The sequence below is a fragment of the Lissotriton helveticus genome, chromosome 6 (assembly GCF_964261635.1).
Source record: "Lissotriton helveticus chromosome 6, aLisHel1.1, whole genome shotgun sequence".
NCBI classification, from domain to species: Eukaryota; Metazoa; Chordata; class Amphibia; order Caudata; family Salamandridae; genus Lissotriton; species Lissotriton helveticus.
In genome coordinates, this window is record NC_136067.1 from 238,792,356 (window position 1) to 238,808,467 (window position 16,112).

The 16,112-nt window shown below is 45.6% G+C and overlaps 1 protein-coding gene across 3 annotated transcripts in view; it reads right to left on the minus strand.

The window, feature by feature from the left end:
* Positions 1-16,112, minus strand: part of LOC144762473 (adhesion G protein-coupled receptor F5-like) — a 1,325,307-nt gene that overhangs the window by 630,117 nt on the left and 679,078 nt on the right. For all 3 annotated transcript variants that reach the window (XM_078647685.1, XM_078647687.1, XM_078647686.1), the window contains one exon: positions 12,894-13,094. In XM_078647685.1, coding sequence (XP_078503811.1) covers positions 12,894-13,094 — 201 coding nt within the window. The remainder of the gene's footprint in view (positions 1-12,893; positions 13,095-16,112) is intronic.

Below are 16,112 nucleotides of genomic sequence, written 5' to 3' on the forward strand. Positions count from 1 at the left end.
ATGGATCATGTTGCCATCATGACGGAATAGGTGACCAGTTCCGTGTTGGCGCTTGTAATATGGTCATTGTGTGCTGTGTCTCAGTAGATATGCTTTGATGGTCCTGGGTGCATCTGATCAGCGAGTGGGTATGCTCTCAGTCTGTGTCCCCTCTGAAACTCTAACAACGTAGAGAATGCAATCTGACACTCAGCCACATGAAGGACCTTTAGGAGCCTGAATATATCGGCTCCTTCAATGCCCTCCAGTACCACGTTGAGGCATATATTACCCCACCAGGGTCCGTTTTCCAAGCCCAGTGCTTTTCTCTGTAGTCGAAGGATGGCAGTTTCCCAGTCTGGTTGCAAGTTGTAACGCCTGTTTAAGTCAGCCATCCTTTTATCAATCGGATTGAGGCACTGGTGTATACCAGAGGGTTCAGTGTGTAGGGATTTTACATAGTTTGCCAAATACGTGATCGTGACATTAAAGGTGGACATTTTGGAGCTCATATATTGGTGACTTCCTTGAGGATGGCAGCGAGCGTGGATTTGTAGAAATGCCCCTCCGCTCAGCCATCTAGGCCAGAAGAATTCTGCATGGTCAAGGCGAGGCATGTACGCTGGGTCCGTCCTCTGCCCACAGGTTCAAATTACTCATCAAGCACATTATCAAGCACGATGAACTGTCTGGTGACATTTTGCATGCCTGCAGCAAAGCAAAGGCCCTGTTGGTTTTGATTTTCAAGTTCCCCACCAAGATGAAGAAGACAGACAGTGGCCAAGAATGCGAGGACTCTGTGGTGCAATTCAAACCCTCTGCATGTTCAGGGGAAGAGAGTGGCGTGTCGTGTGAGGTCTACCCGAGGGCCCAGCTAGTTAGCGTACATATGTAGGGTGGGGCGGAGTAAATAAGTAAAGGTGGGGGATAAAAAAGGTGGTTGCCACTAGACCATAGTAGAAATTCATTAACATTTCAGTGAATGGCAGGGTGGGTGTAGAAGGTGAGGGATTGGTCCAGTTAGACCACTGGGGGCTTTTATTAAAAAAATCATTAAGTAGGATAGGATAGTTGCCCCAACGGGAAAGGGAATTACTAAAAGGGTGGGCCTGGCACCTCCACTAGGCACCAAAGATTATTTTCTGGGGAGGGGGTGGAGCAGCCATATCAATGGGCCAAATGATTCTTTGTGCAAGCCCAGGGGCAACATTCTCCCAGCACACACAATATCAATAAACACAATTGTGAGTCATTCCATTCTCTTCATGTTCTTCAATCTTTTCTTTTTATTCAATTTATTCAATCTCTTCTGCCAGCCAACACGTGTTTCATCAGTGGGTGTCTCACCCGATGACTTCCTCAGGGCTGTGTTCCATAGGTATACTCTCAAGCATGAGGTTAAATTGTGTATCAATTCTGGTGCAAATTATCCAGCGATGTCGATTCTTGGGCCCGGGTATGGACCATGATTGGTATTTTGCCGCCGTCAAATTACCATGTGAGGAAATTTGACATGCAGTGTCTGTGCTCAGAGACCAGTCTACCCGCACGTGGGCTGACAGCGGCAACATTTCAATTCCAGTGGGAGGGAGCCCCAAAGATCAGAATGTTTGTCATGGGTGTGTTAAGTCTGAGTTTACTAGTAGTAGGAAAAACAGGTTGCTGATATCTTGCAGTGGGAATCACAAGTAGTCTTGAGGATAATGGAGGCTATCTATAGAGAGCTGGTAGTATTGTCCACAAAGGTTGGGGTGGTGGGCACGAAGTAGTTGAGGCAAAATGTTTTAGTGGAATGAATAGACCAAACAAGCTGGAATATCTTCTAAATCGTGATGGGTTTGGAGGAGGAAAAATAAGACACAGTATATGGACTTTTTCATGAGTGGGTTTGTTGATATGTTGGTCCAGGTCAAAATTGGTAGAGCTATCATAAGAAGTTTGACCCTATGGTTGATGAAATTATCAGCATGGAAACTAAAATCACCTAACAAGACGAATGTGGATTACTGCTTAAGGAGCAGACGAAAAAATTCACTAAGATGCTTGGAAGCAGAGATGAGGGTATCCACCAGTCTGTACAGCAGCAGATACTTAATAATGATTTTTGGTGTTACATGAATGGCCACAAAGCTTTTTTGTGCTGTTGATCAGAGTAATCCTCAGACTTTACAGAAAGCAAAACTTTGAAAATAATTGTTAGGTTGCCACTCTGCTGTGTAAGCTGGTCTCATCTGAGGATACAATAAGACACAGGCACTGCAAAAATAAAATTGCTGTTAGAATATTCTTTGCTCTACGTCTTGTTGCAAAAAACAACGCCAATCACTTCTAGGATAAAATCATGCAATTTTAAATTGTGTTTACCAAGAGTTTCAGAGTTAATCACATTCCATTTTAGCGATAGTTTGATAGTTTATTTATTTTGCAGAGTTACTTAAAACAATTGCAATACATGCAAAAATATAACCATATATCAAATATTTGACCACCGTAATAAAATGTCATCATACTGGAAATGTAAAATGCTTCTGTTGCTTTACAAATTAAAAAATACAAATTTAGACATGCGGGAGCAACCTATGTAAGTAACCCAGTCACCTGCATCGATTGGTGCTCCCCCTGCGAAAATTAATAGACCAAAGAATCCAATGCCTAAAAGCTTTAGTGTCAGTTTGGCATTTTTACCCGGGCGCTTCGAGAAATCTATCTAGTCTAGTGTTCAATTGTGGTGATGCTGGGTCGAAGCAGGCCAAAACTGCCTGCCTCCTTGTCCGAATCCCCCTTTGATTAAAGGGAATTTTTAGCCATTGCCTCCTTTCTTGAAGCACCTCCGTGCAAGAACAGATGGTGTGGGTGATGTCCCCCTGGCCGTTTTTACACAGACTGCATACTGTGAAAGTCTGCACCCTTTTCCATGGTGGGAGATGCTGCGTGCATGGCATCACTCCGAGTTATAACTTTAGGAATTTTAATTTCAGTGCTTTTGACTAGCCCAGGTAAAAGTATTGTTGCAGGGCTAGGGTCTTGTACGAATTCAAAGTCATCCAAGAATGCGCTCTGACAGAAAAAGCAGCTTTGTCCTCCACCAGTGACTGTATTTTAAGCGACTTCCACACTAATTTTTAAAAAACTGAATGGTGACAGTTTTTATCCCATAAGGGCGATAAACCTGTGTTTGCCAGTGCCTCCTGAAGGTACAGTCTTGCAGGCAAATTCTCCCTCTGTTGTAGATCTTGCCACAGCAGGTGGTTTAATGTGTTAGTGTTTGATGTTTTGATTTTATTCCAACAGTTGATGTATACTCCAAAGCTGGCCCAGGTTTGCTTTATCAGGCCAAACTCCAGTCAATTTTGCTCCATAAGTAATAGTAGGTAGGATTTTGGCCCGTGCTACCACTAACAGAGGGCTCAGTGTAGGCCCAGTTGTTTGGCTGATAAGCCTTTCATGGTTAAGGCAAGGATCATCCCTTTCCTTTTGATCTCTTCTTGTTAACGGGTAAATGATCCTTCTTTATCTAAGTAGACTCCCAGATACTTATAAGCCTCCGCTGGTTCAATGTGTTTGTCGCCCAGATGCAATAGGTAGCTCTTTTTTCGTTTTCTGTTGATTGTCATGGTCCTGGTTTTATTTAGGTTTATTGAAAGACTATTTTCTTCTACATAGACCTATAGACCATTAAGAAGATGTTTGCAGCCAACTGCCGTATGGCTAAGTAGGACTACGTCATCCGCGTATAGTAGATTGGACAATAAGGTGCCCCCTAGTCTAGGCGCATGGGAATTACAGGTGTTAAGTGTCTGTGTTAAGTCTGCCATGAATAAGTTGAATAAGATAGGGGCCAGCACACAGCCCTGTTTAAGTCCTTTTGTTGTTTTAACTTTTCTTGAGAGATGGGACCCTGAACCTAATTTGACCTGTACCCAGGTATCGGTATGTAAAAGCATTATCATTTATAGAAGGGTGTTTGGGATGCCCCATCTGGCTAGCTTGGTCCACAGTTTGGACCTCTCCATGTTGTCGAACGCAGCGCTGAAGTCAATGAAACAGACATGCAACTGTGTTTTCATCATTTTTGTTGTGTCCGTTATCAATGATATTGCCATGATGTTGGATTTCGTGCCAGAGTTTTTGCAGAATCCTGTCTGATTTATTGGGATTATTTCATTATTTTCAGCCCAAGTTGTCAGTTCCTCCAGCAGTGTTCCCGCAAAGCATTTGGCCTTGTTATCGATCAGTGCTACTAACCAATATTCCATTTAAGTGAGGAATTAAAGATTGCAGACTCATTCTTAGTAGATTGGATGGGCAAGGGAGCAACTTAGGAGGGGTGTGCGAGTTTAAAAAGCCATGGTCATAAAGAAGAGAAGCATTCAGGGGTAGGGTGCAGGAGATGGGTATAGATCTAAGGGAGATAAGAATGTTTCACTTATACATAACTCTATTGTGAGAACCTACAATAAAACGGGCAGGGTTCTTTGCCCATGTGCCCGGCTGATGCTTGGATGGGCACAGATGTGCTTGCCTTCGGCATGCCATTGGTGTGCCTGCTGCATGGCTGTGGTTCTATTACTATTACGTAGGAACTGACTGGTAGACACATTCTAAAACTTTACAGCTAGGCGGCTCAGTGGTCAAAACATTCTGCATAAGATGCACCTTTCTTCTTCAATATGGTGCCTATAGAATGCAGTAAATAAAGCGGCAAATGCTGAAAAGTACCTAGCACTCAAATATTTAGAGCGAAAACAAAATAAACTGCTTACTAAAAAGGCAATCTAAAAACAGCTGTGAGGAATAACAGAGTATGCCTGAAACATGTAAATCACCACAGGCAGCCAAGAGTCAAAGAAAGAGAACTAAAAGAGCAGCACCTAGGACAATATCAAGGGTATTCATAATGATTAACAGTTGCTAGAAATGGGGGTCTCTAGTTGGCAGTAGTGTCCACCATTTCCAAGAAGGGACCCTTCCTTTTAGTCAGGATAAGGGGATTACATACCTAAGACAACCCCTGCTCACCTCCTTGGTAGCTTGGCACGAGCAGTTAGGCCTATCTCAGACGCAATGTGTAAAGCATCTGTACATAACACAGTGAAAACACTTGAAATGAACACCACACCAGTTTTGAAAAATAAAGTATATTTATCGAAACCAAACAAGACCAAATGACAAAAATCCAACATACATACCTCAAAATATGATTTAAAAAAAGTTTTCTAGGAATTCGATCCATAGGAAACTATGGATGCATGATTTTTAGAGAAAGTACCTCAAATGTGTCAAAATCCACAAGGCAAGACAGCTGAGGGAAGCGTCGGAAAACACAATGATGCATCAGTTCCTGAGTCCTGGGGGAGGCAATGCGACAGTTCTGCTACACGCAGAAGAAGTGATGCATCGAATCCAGGACTGTAGGGGGAAGTGATGCGTCGATTTCCTAGGCGATTCTGATCAGCCAGTACTGCGGTGGAAAAATGTGGCGCACAGGTGTGATGCGTGAGAAACTACAGATCCAGGTGCTGAATCGATATCCGTAGCCGCTGACAGACAATGCGTTGTTTCTTTTAGCCGCACAGCAGGGCTTGCGTTGCAGTATAAGTGAGGGTTTCTTGGTCTTCTGAGACACTTTGTGCTGACTCGGCATGTAGAGGATTGTCGGGTTGTGGGCAGGCACTGCGTTGATTTCTTCAGCCGCACTGGGCTGTGCATCGGGATTTTCTCCCACACTGTGGTGTTGCGTCGAAATAAACAGCCACTAGCAGCGTTGATTTTGGTCACTTCTTTAGTTCTTTACAACAGGAACAACCTTGAAGGGCCCAGAACTGAATTTGGCACCTAAGGCAGGTAGGATCTCCCAGCAGTGGAGTTCAGGGATGCTTCAGGTGAAGTTTTTGCTGACCGTGAGACTTCAGAACAGGAGGCAAGCACACACAAGCCCTTGGAGAAATTACCAAGCAGTTAAACAGCAAAGTATAGTCCTTTTCCTCTCCAACTGCAAGCCAACCCAGCAAAGCAAGGGTGGGGGCCTTGCCAGGTTGACAGGGCAGTGAAAATCTGTGTATGCAGACACTACAGTGACAGATCTGAGACATATTTGAAAAGCTAATTGAGTGGGTGGCACAATCAGTGCGAAAGGCCTACTAGTAGCATTTGATTTACAGGCCTTGGGCACACACAGTGCACTTTACTAGGGACTTACCAGTAAATCAAATAGGCCAATCAGAGATAACCAATCATAATCACATTTTACACTCTTTAGCACTGCTTAGTAGCTATAAAGTTCACAGTCCAAAACAACAGCATGTATGATAATCCCATAGATCGGAGCTTTTGTTTAACATTCACAAAGGACTTCCTTAGTGACTGCACTTTTCGGGTATAGTCTAGGAAGAAAAGCAGTGGTGCAGTTTTCATACTTCAGAGACTCTGCCTTCGGGGCCTTTTTAAGTATGCAGTCCCCATCCTGATAATTGAATATCCTCGCAATGATGTCCCTGGGAGGAGCTCCTGGCTGAAGGTGCATCGCCAGTGCCCTGTGCTCTTTCTCCACTGCACACAAAGGTGATAGGCCTACTGGCTGAAGCACGTAAAGGATCCATTTTTCCAGGAAGACTTCAGTAGATGGGCCCTCTGCCCCCTCTGGAAACCCAAACAATTGCAGGTTGTTGCAGCAGAAGAGGGCCTCTGCATCTTCCACTCTTTCTTCAAGCATCTTTGTGGTAATCGATAGTCTTGCCACTTGTTCCTTAAGAGCAACCACATACCTATTTAGCGCACCAACCGTTTTTTCCGTTACCATCACTCTTCCCGACACCTTCCTGAGGTCCGTGCGCAACAAGCCCACCTCAATGGTCACTGTTTCAATCTTACCCTCCAGTATTGTGTGGGAGCCCTGGATCGCTAACATTAGTGCCGACCCATGAGGGCTCCGCCTACGCCACTGAAGCCCCGTCTGGCACGTACCTCACTGCAGGAGACCTTTGGCTGCGCATATTGCTCTGCAAACTTTTGGGTGCCTTGTCTTGTTTGGCACCTAAGGCAGGTAGGATCTCCCAGCAGTGGAGTTCAGGGATGCTTCAGGTGAAGTTTTTGCTGACCGTGAGACTTCAGAACAGGAGGCAAGCACACACAAGCCCTTGGAGAAATTACCAAGCAGGAAAACAGCAAAGTATAGTCCTTTTCCTCTCCAACTGCAAGCCAACCCAGCAAAGCAAGGGTGGGGGCCTTGCCAGGTTGACAGGGCAGTGAAAATCTGTGTATGCAGACACTACAGTGACAGATCTGAGACATATTTGAAAAGCTAATTGAGTGGGTGGCACAATCAGTGCGAAAGGCCTACTAGTAGCATTTGATTTACAGGCCTTGGGCACACACAGTGCACTTTACTAGGGACTTACCAGTAAATCAAATAGGCCAATCAGAGATAACCAATCATAATCACATTTTACACTCTTTAGCACTGCTTAGTAGCTATAAAGTTCACAGAGTCCAAAAGCCAACAAAAACAGGTTAGAAATAATAGGACGTAAAAGGCAAAAAGTCTGGGGATAAACCTGCCAAAAGGCTCAGGTCCAATAACAGTCAAGGTAACCTAATGCTAGTTACCTGCGTGGATGCAGTACTACTGTTGTTCTATAACATCAGACTGCCGCACATGCTGGAAACCATCTGACAGATCAGCTGTTGAAAATGGCTGCTTCAGATTGCTCTTTTCCTGTTCAATTTGGCACCCGCCAAGTGGCAGTAAATACAGAAGCAAATGATGCAAAGAGCTTAACTCTAACAGCCTGATTCATCAAGCTAAATTGCACTTGCAAAGGGCAAGATTCTCAGAATCTTGCCTTTTGCAAGTGCAATTTTTGCATTTGGGATTCATCATCCCAAATGCAAAATTCGCTATTAAAGAATTCGCACATTTGCGAATAATTGCATTTAAGGAATCTCTATTTGAGATTCCTTAAATGCAATTCATGAATCATTTTAAAATTGCGAAATTGCAATTTTGGGCCGCTATTTACCGAGAGGTCAGACCTCGTGGTAAATAGCAAAAACTTAGAAAAATGCATTTAAATGCATTTTTCTAAGTTGCATGTTACACACACACATGTCCTTTGGACATGTGTGTGCGCAACACCAATGTAGATTACATTTCAGGGGTGCTACAGGGTGTCCTTTGGACACCCCTGCACCCTTGAAATCGCATCCTTATTTGCGATCAGCTAATTGCTAATCGCAAATAAGGAATAACTCCCCATTCATTCCTATGCGCCTGTAGGCCCATAGGAATGCATGGGGAGTTATTCCTTATTTGCGATTAGCAAATTGCTAATCGCAAATAAGGAACATGTAGGAATCGCAATATTTTTGCAAATTCCTACATGAATCCCGTTTTGCAAGTCCTTAATAGCGATTCCTTATGAATCGCTATTAGGGGCTCACAAAACGGGAGGATGATGAATCAGGCTGTAAGATCTTTAAAAACAGAGTAAAATATATAAAGTCTGATAAAGGGTTGCACTGTTTGGCAGGCCACCTGTTTGCCAGTTCATTCAATTCCCATCGTCTTCAAAAGAAGTTTCCACTCATCTGTGCATAAAAGCCAGTTCTGATTTTGGCATCTCCCTACATAGAAGATGTAAGAAATTGGGTTATTAGGTGTGTGGCCTGCACAAGAAATAGACCCAGAGTTCTCCTTACTGGGAACCAAGTGTCCCATTGTAGCACTTGACTCCCTCAGTGTAGCAAAGCAGTGCAGTCCAAGGCCTATTCAGGGGAGATGGAGTGGGCTACCAATCACTGTTCACTGGCATGCAATAATACAACTCAAAAAGGAATGTCCAGTCAGTACTTTTTCTCTAGAAAAAGAAGAAGTACATTTATTACACACACACTACTAAATACTATGGAGTAATTTACAAATATATATATTGGTAGATGGAAATTACTACAGATGACATTGCATAATCGCCTTTAACCCTCTAAATGGGTCATATAAAGAACATCTATTAGCTTGCTCAAGTATTCAAGAGCAGCAAACCACATGTTACATGAGACATAATTTTGTACATAAATGCAATCATCCACATTAGATGCTCGACCATACTATGCGTTATCGAGGTCTGTATATGCAGGAAAAAAATCCCTATCATCTACATTGGGGGCATAATTGTTTAAAATAGTGATATCCACCTCATCTAACATCCATGTAAAGCATGTAAAAGGGGACCTCAGGATCCACCCAGATCACCACTCCTCAGGCATAGGATGAAAAATTGGACGCAAACAGCTGCCCTCTCAATCTCCTCTTCACTTTATCTGCCTCGAGAACCATGAGTTGCGTTTCCTGCAAGCATGCAATGCTCCCCCCAATTCATCCAAAGTAGGAATACACCCTGTATCTCTTCATATAACTGCCTACAACCCTAATATTCCATGAGACTATCCTATAGTTCTGTACCAGGGTACCAGGGTGACAAACAATATCCCAACCCCTTCCCCTTCTGCCATGTGCAGGGTCCCGTATGCCTGTGTTCATCCATGACCCTGCCTGTATCCCAATATGCTTGCTGCAATCTTCTCATAGCATGACTTGCATCATAACGTGAACAAAAACAGCAACATCCCCCTTCCTTCCTCTCATCCCGAGCAATCACATGGCAACAATAAACAAACTGGTCTTGATCAACCAACATTCTGAGCTGTATTAGTCCAGATACCCTCAATCTGCACCCCAATGTGTAATAACGGGCTAGTATGCCATCCCAAATTTCAGACCCCAACCTTTGCACAGTGAACTAAATGAACTATCTTGTAGTGTAGGAGCAAGTCCAACCAGTGCTTCCCCTCACATTCAGTGGGGCACAGGTCCACTCCAGGTCTCACCCCACCTATCCTAGCTAAACCATGGTACAACCCCACCCCCCAAGGCGGCATCATGAAAAAGAAACACATCAGCATGCCATTACACAGAACAGTCATAATAGTTGTAAAGTCCCAGTAACTGCCTTATCAGAGTCCATGTGGCCCCCCCACTGCATGTTTCTCCCCCTTTCCCCTTCCTTGGCATACTCACAAACCAGGACCAGCGCCTGACCATCAGTTCAGAATCAATGCAGCAATGTCACTTGACCCTGACAAGGTCTGCTTCAAGTTCTCCTTTCCACTGTTCTGCATAGTAACCTGGCAATTGCTTTCTATCGGAACCTCATTTAGTGTGCCATGCACCTGCATCTTGATTCTCGCATCAGTAATGTCCTTCATCACTAATTGTTCAGAGAAAACATCCAATGTGTCATCCTCCGCTGTCACATGCGCCCACCCCGGCCAGTTCTCTGTGTGCCCCTCTCTCTTCATGGAACCCTGTGACATTGCTCTAGCCAGGCCTCCTCCAGCTGCTCAAAGAAATGCATTGTTTTGTGTGCCACCACTCTGAGACCTGCTGGGAACAACAGCATGTATGATAATCCCATAGATCGGAGCTTTTGTTTAACATTCACAAAGGACTTCCTTAGTGACTGCACTTTTCGGGTATAGTCTAGGAAGAAAAGCAGTGGTGCAGTTTTCATACTTCAGAGACTCTGCCTTCGGGGCCTTTTTAAGTATGCAGTCCCCATCCTGATAATTGAATATCCTCGCAATGATGTCCCTGGGAGGAGCTCCTGGCTGAAGGTGCATCGCCAGTGCCCTGTGCTCTTTCTCCACTGCACACAAAGGTGATAGGCCTACTGGCTGAAGCACGTAAAGGATCCATTTTTCCAGGAAGACTTCAGTAGATGGGCCCTCTGCCCCCTCTGGAAACCCAAACAATTGCAGGTTGTTGCAGCAGAAGAGGGCCTCTGCATCTTCCACTCTTTCTTCAAGCATCTTTGTGGTAATCGATAGTCTTGCCACTTGTTCCTTAAGAGCAACCACATACCTATTTAGCGCACCAACCGTTTTTTCCGTTACCATCACTCTTCCCGACACCTTCCTGAGGTCCGTGCGCAACAAGCCCACCTCAATGGTCACTGTTTCAATCTTACCCTCCAGTATTGTGTGGGAGCCCTGGATCGCTAACATTAGTGCCGACCCATGAGGGCTCCGCCTACGCCACTGAAGCCCCGTCTGGTACGTACCTCACTGCAGGAGACCTTTGGCTGCGCATATTGCTCTGCAAACTTTTGGGTGCCTTGTCTTTCCCCACCATCCACTACGACCATCCCTGCTCCACTCTGCCCTTTATTCTTGACTGATGCTGCTAGTGATGCCCCTCCACAATCCCGTCAAGCAAGCACACAACTGTCACCTTCAGCCAATCTCTGCTTACTCCTGCGTGCACACCTCCTCAAGCAGAACATCCATGTGGAGGTGTTTTTCCATCAAGATAGTACAGCAATCCTCCACCCCTGTCAAAGTGCTCCTCTTTTGCTCCACATACGGCACCCAGGAGGGTAAGCGAGCAAGGCGGCCTGAGCGTAGTGTAAGCCCCTGCCACACCAGTATCAGTGCAAGGCCCACCTCGGGGAGAAAGAGCGACTAATAAAGAACACCCCATGTACGCTGCTACTCGAGTTAACCAGAGTTAAGCTGGAACCCTAACCTTCCAGGTATCAATAAATGTGAGCCACAAGCGGCGTCCAGGTGTCCTCTCCTTACCAAAAAGGTTCCTCTGTGGCACGAGTGGTCCCAAGAGGCAGGCCACCACACCGTCACCACTGCCCTATGTCACCTTACTTCCGGCTCAGGTCCTTTGCTGCTGGGCACCATGTGTCTTCAGCTTTCAATGCTCCCTCACGGCGAATGCCCCAGTGCTCTTCTCCTTCATGAATTACTATCCAGGCATATTGACCTCATTTCAAAGCCCCTGGGCAGCCCGCGACCACAGCAACACATGTATGGTCAGGTTCCTCACAGTGACACATTAGTTCTCCACTGGAGTTTTTTCTCTCTCTGGGGGGACAGGGCTCACTGACAGGCAGCCGCCCGCTATGCGCTCCTCAGCTCAAGGCTTCCAGACCCACCCGGCAGTGTCAGCGAAGGCCGCTTTGGGCCTCAGGGGTCTCCACACTCACCCTGCCTTCCAATTTCAGGGGGAAGAGATATCGTAGTGGTCAGCCCCAATCTGCCATACTCAAGTTCTCTGCCTCCTCGGGTCCCACGGACTACTGGACCAGTCCGTACTCGTGGCTCCTAAGCAGTCTCCTGCAGCACAGACACCAGGAGCCCTCAGGATACCAGAGCTCCTCCACAGTCAGCATGTCTGGCCCTCCCCTGTCGATCCATGCTCCTGCCACCAGCCTAACAGCGCAAGGGGGCACCCCCTACTCATGGGGTTACCTGATTGCTTCTGAGCCCCACAGGCCTCTGCTCTTCCACTCCAGGCATCACAGTGTATCAGGGGTCTTGCCCTCTCACTGCTCCCAGACAAACCAGTTGCCCATGCAGTCTACTTCTTCAGGCAGCTCGTTCAGGCACCATTGCTCCCATCAGTTACTCCCCTGAGAGCAGCAACTGAAGGATGTGCTTCGGTTTAGGTGTACATGCTTGCTAAAATTACAGTAAATCAGCACTCCTACGGGGAGTATGCTGCAAGATTATTAACCTGGGCAGCGGAGCTCAGAGTTAGAGCCTTCGATTGCCTTTTTTCCCAGCCCACACCCCTAAACAGTGTTTGATAAAACACTTTCATACCTGTAACCCATAAATCATTCAAACTGAACCATAAAGCTTTACTCCAAACATGCTTTAAATGAGTCATCTGCTTTATTCGTAACAAGGGGAGTGGGAGACCCAATAAACCCTTGGAGGCTTTTAATCAGCAATTGAATTGGAAGAAAACTTTCATCATTTGATTTTAACAAATATTTATTGCCAATATTAATAAAAGAGCCCTTTCAGATTAAAGGGATGCTTAGGTTATAGTGAAAATGGTGTACCTGCATTTGAAGTATTGATGTTTGGAATTACCAGAACTGATTTTGACACGCCATCTTTGACTGTGTTGGTAGCGCTTATCTTGACAGGAACTCCATTTTGAGTCCAACTGACAGAAGTGGAATTGGATCTGCTGCTGCATGTTAGCGTCAAGTTATCTCCTTGAAAAAGTATGTCTGGGGCTGTTGTAAAATTAGTTTGATCTACAAATAAAGGAAAAACATATGTTAGAAACAAAAGCTGTGCCTCATCAAGGAAATGGAGATAGTATTAGGACATAAGGGGCATAATGGACAAAGCAAGAGGCTTACATATGTAAACCTACAAATTGTACATTTCATCTTATGATTTGGATTGACTGACTCTATTTTTCTTAACTGAGCAAATTTCCCTCTAAGGAAGTTCATTCTCCAATATCCTCATGAAATATTTGTTTGTGCAGACCAACTCCTTACTACACACTTAGGTAAATGGTGTATGCGAAAACCCTTAGGAAAGTTTGTGAGTGCCAAAAATGCTATGATTTTGAAAGTATTTACTATCTTCTAAAAGACCATCCCACTGCTCTGCTTGGACTATCTATGTACTGTGAAAAATCCACTGTACTACGTTTGGGCACATATTAATGCCTGCAGCTCTTGATTTTGTGAATTATGAACTTACTATGTACACCTGCAATTGACTGTTTCGAGTAGAAAGTTGGTGCGCAAAAAAGTGTGTGAAGCAGGTTCAATATTAGCAACAAAATTAAAATCTCTTTATTCCCGTGATCATCATATAATGGCAAAGGTTTGAAAAGTAGATGGAGAGATGTATTTATTTATGCAATTTTGTATAGCGCAATGTCCCACAGCCATTGGAGAACTTTTCAATATAAATACCAGCTTAACAGACAACAATTGAGCAAGAGCACCAATGTTGGTAAAAAGGAGAGCAGTAGAAAAATGAAAACATAATATTTACAAATATAGCATGTTGGACTTGGCCCTATTTGGCTAAAGTTCCTAAACTTTCCTCCTAGACCTTTCTCTGACATAATGTTGCCGACTTAGATGCTTTGGGCACTTTGCCACTGCTGATCAGTGTCAAAGTGCAAGTGCTCCCTGTATAAAGTATTATGGAAATTGGTTGTCCATAATTGGTATGTTTGCCTTACTAGTAAAGTCCCTAGTAAAGTGCACTATGTGTACCAGGGCTGGTAATGCAAATACTACTAATGGACCTGCAGCACTTATTGTGCCACCCACACAAGTAGCCCTAAATAGAGATCTCATGCCTGCCACTGCAGTGCCTGCGCGCAGTTTGTTAGCTGCCTTGTTGTCCTGACAAATGCACCCACTTGCCAGGCCTTCTCTTCCGTTTTTATGCACATCAGATACCCTATAGCAGGCCCAAGGTACCCCCCAGGGCAGGGTGCAGTGTATATTAAAGGTAGGACATGTACTGAGGTGTGTACCATGTCTTGACAATGAAAGGCTGCCAAATTCGTTTTTCAATGTTGCAAGGCCATCTTTCCCATAGGACAGAATGGGGAATGCTGCGTCCGATGTTTCCAGCATATCTTCCCAGAGTTTAGTGTGCCTGAACTCAGAATTTAATAACACATCTTTTTGTGAAGATGTTTTTTATAATGTGTGCTTAGAAACCACATTTTTAAAAGTGGCTGGTTTCTTGTCTTAAAACATCTTGTGTGCCTCTGCCTGGTTGTATATTGCCTGGCTGTGTTTGGATGTGACAGGGTCTGGGAAGTGTTCTGACCCCAGGGAGGAGAAGGTGAGACAGCAACAACCTGGGCCTGCATTTTATGTAAGGGGGAGGAGTAGCCCCCTGGATGTGAAGAGGGTTGTGTTGCTGCCTCAAAAGAATGGCTCCACCTGCTGAGCGTCTGGGCCCCAGACTCCCACTATCAAAGGAAGACGGTGTGCCCTGGCAGGAAGGCACCCAGAAATGGTTTGGTCTGGGCTCAGAGCAACCTGAACACAAATGCTTCAAAGGCATTTAGGGGTATAAATGTAAGAGCTGAAACCCCTGAACTCAAGACTGCAATCCATACTGAAAAAGGATTGAACCTACTTTGTGATCAAGAGGAACCTCTGCCAAGGAAGAACAGCTGAAGAGACTGAAGAGAAGGACTGCCCTTGCTGTGTGTTCTGGGGCTGGCCTGCAGTTTTCTTTTTTGACTAAGGAGAGGACAAGGGACTTGGCTGTGTGCTGTGTCCTGAAGTAGCGTGTCCCCAATGGCCAGATGAGAGCTGGTCCCCTGTTGTGGAAACTCAGGAACACAAAGGTTTCCAACCCTGTCTCAGCGACGCTGTGTGCGTGGTGCTCTTGCACACCTTAGACTGCTGTGTGGTCCGTGGTACTGTGTACGAGGTGCCCCGTGATCACATTGCCCCACAGCGTGAAACATCGTCCACGCTCCTGCCTTGCTGTTGTGGCCCGAGCCGTCATCGTACCTGAGGCTGTGAGTAAAGATCACCGCTGCCGGCCCGAGCCGTAATGTGCCGAAGGACTGTTTGAAACTAAGACCTGTGTCTCAGCGATGCTGTGTGTGTGATGAACTTGCACGCCTGAGGCTGCCATGTGGTCTGTGGTACTATTTACGAGGTGCCCGTGATCGCATTGCCCCCGCAGCATGAAACATCATCCACGCTTCTGAATTGTTGTTTGTGGCCCAAGCCGTCATCGTAACTTAGGCTGCAAGTAAAGATCGGCACCGCTGGCCCGAGTCCCAACGTGTTAACGGGGTACTTGCAACTGAGGACTGTGTCTCAGCGATGCTATGTGTGTGATTCTCTTGCACACCTGAGACTGCCGCGTGGTCCGTGGTACTGTTTACAAGGTGCCAGTGATCGCATTGCCCCAGCAGCCAGAAACATGGTCCACGCTGCTGTATTGCTGTTTGTGGCCCGAGCCGTCATCGTAACTGAGGCTGTGAGTGAAGATCACCGCCGCCGGCCCGAGCCGCACTGTGCTAAAAAGATTGTCTGGAGCTAAGGTAGCTACAAAGTGAAAAGGATCATGATCGTTGTTCGTCGAAAGGAATCTGCCCAAGATCATCATAACCAGTCCAACCTCAGCGCTGCCTAGCAACAAAGCAGCAATGAGATCGGGATCGCTCAGCAGGATGTCTGACTAGTGGGGAGAGAGAGAGAGCGAGGCAGTGCACCCCCTGAGGTAAGGCTTGGACTCCGGTAGGGAGCAGCAAGCGTGTGTGGCCT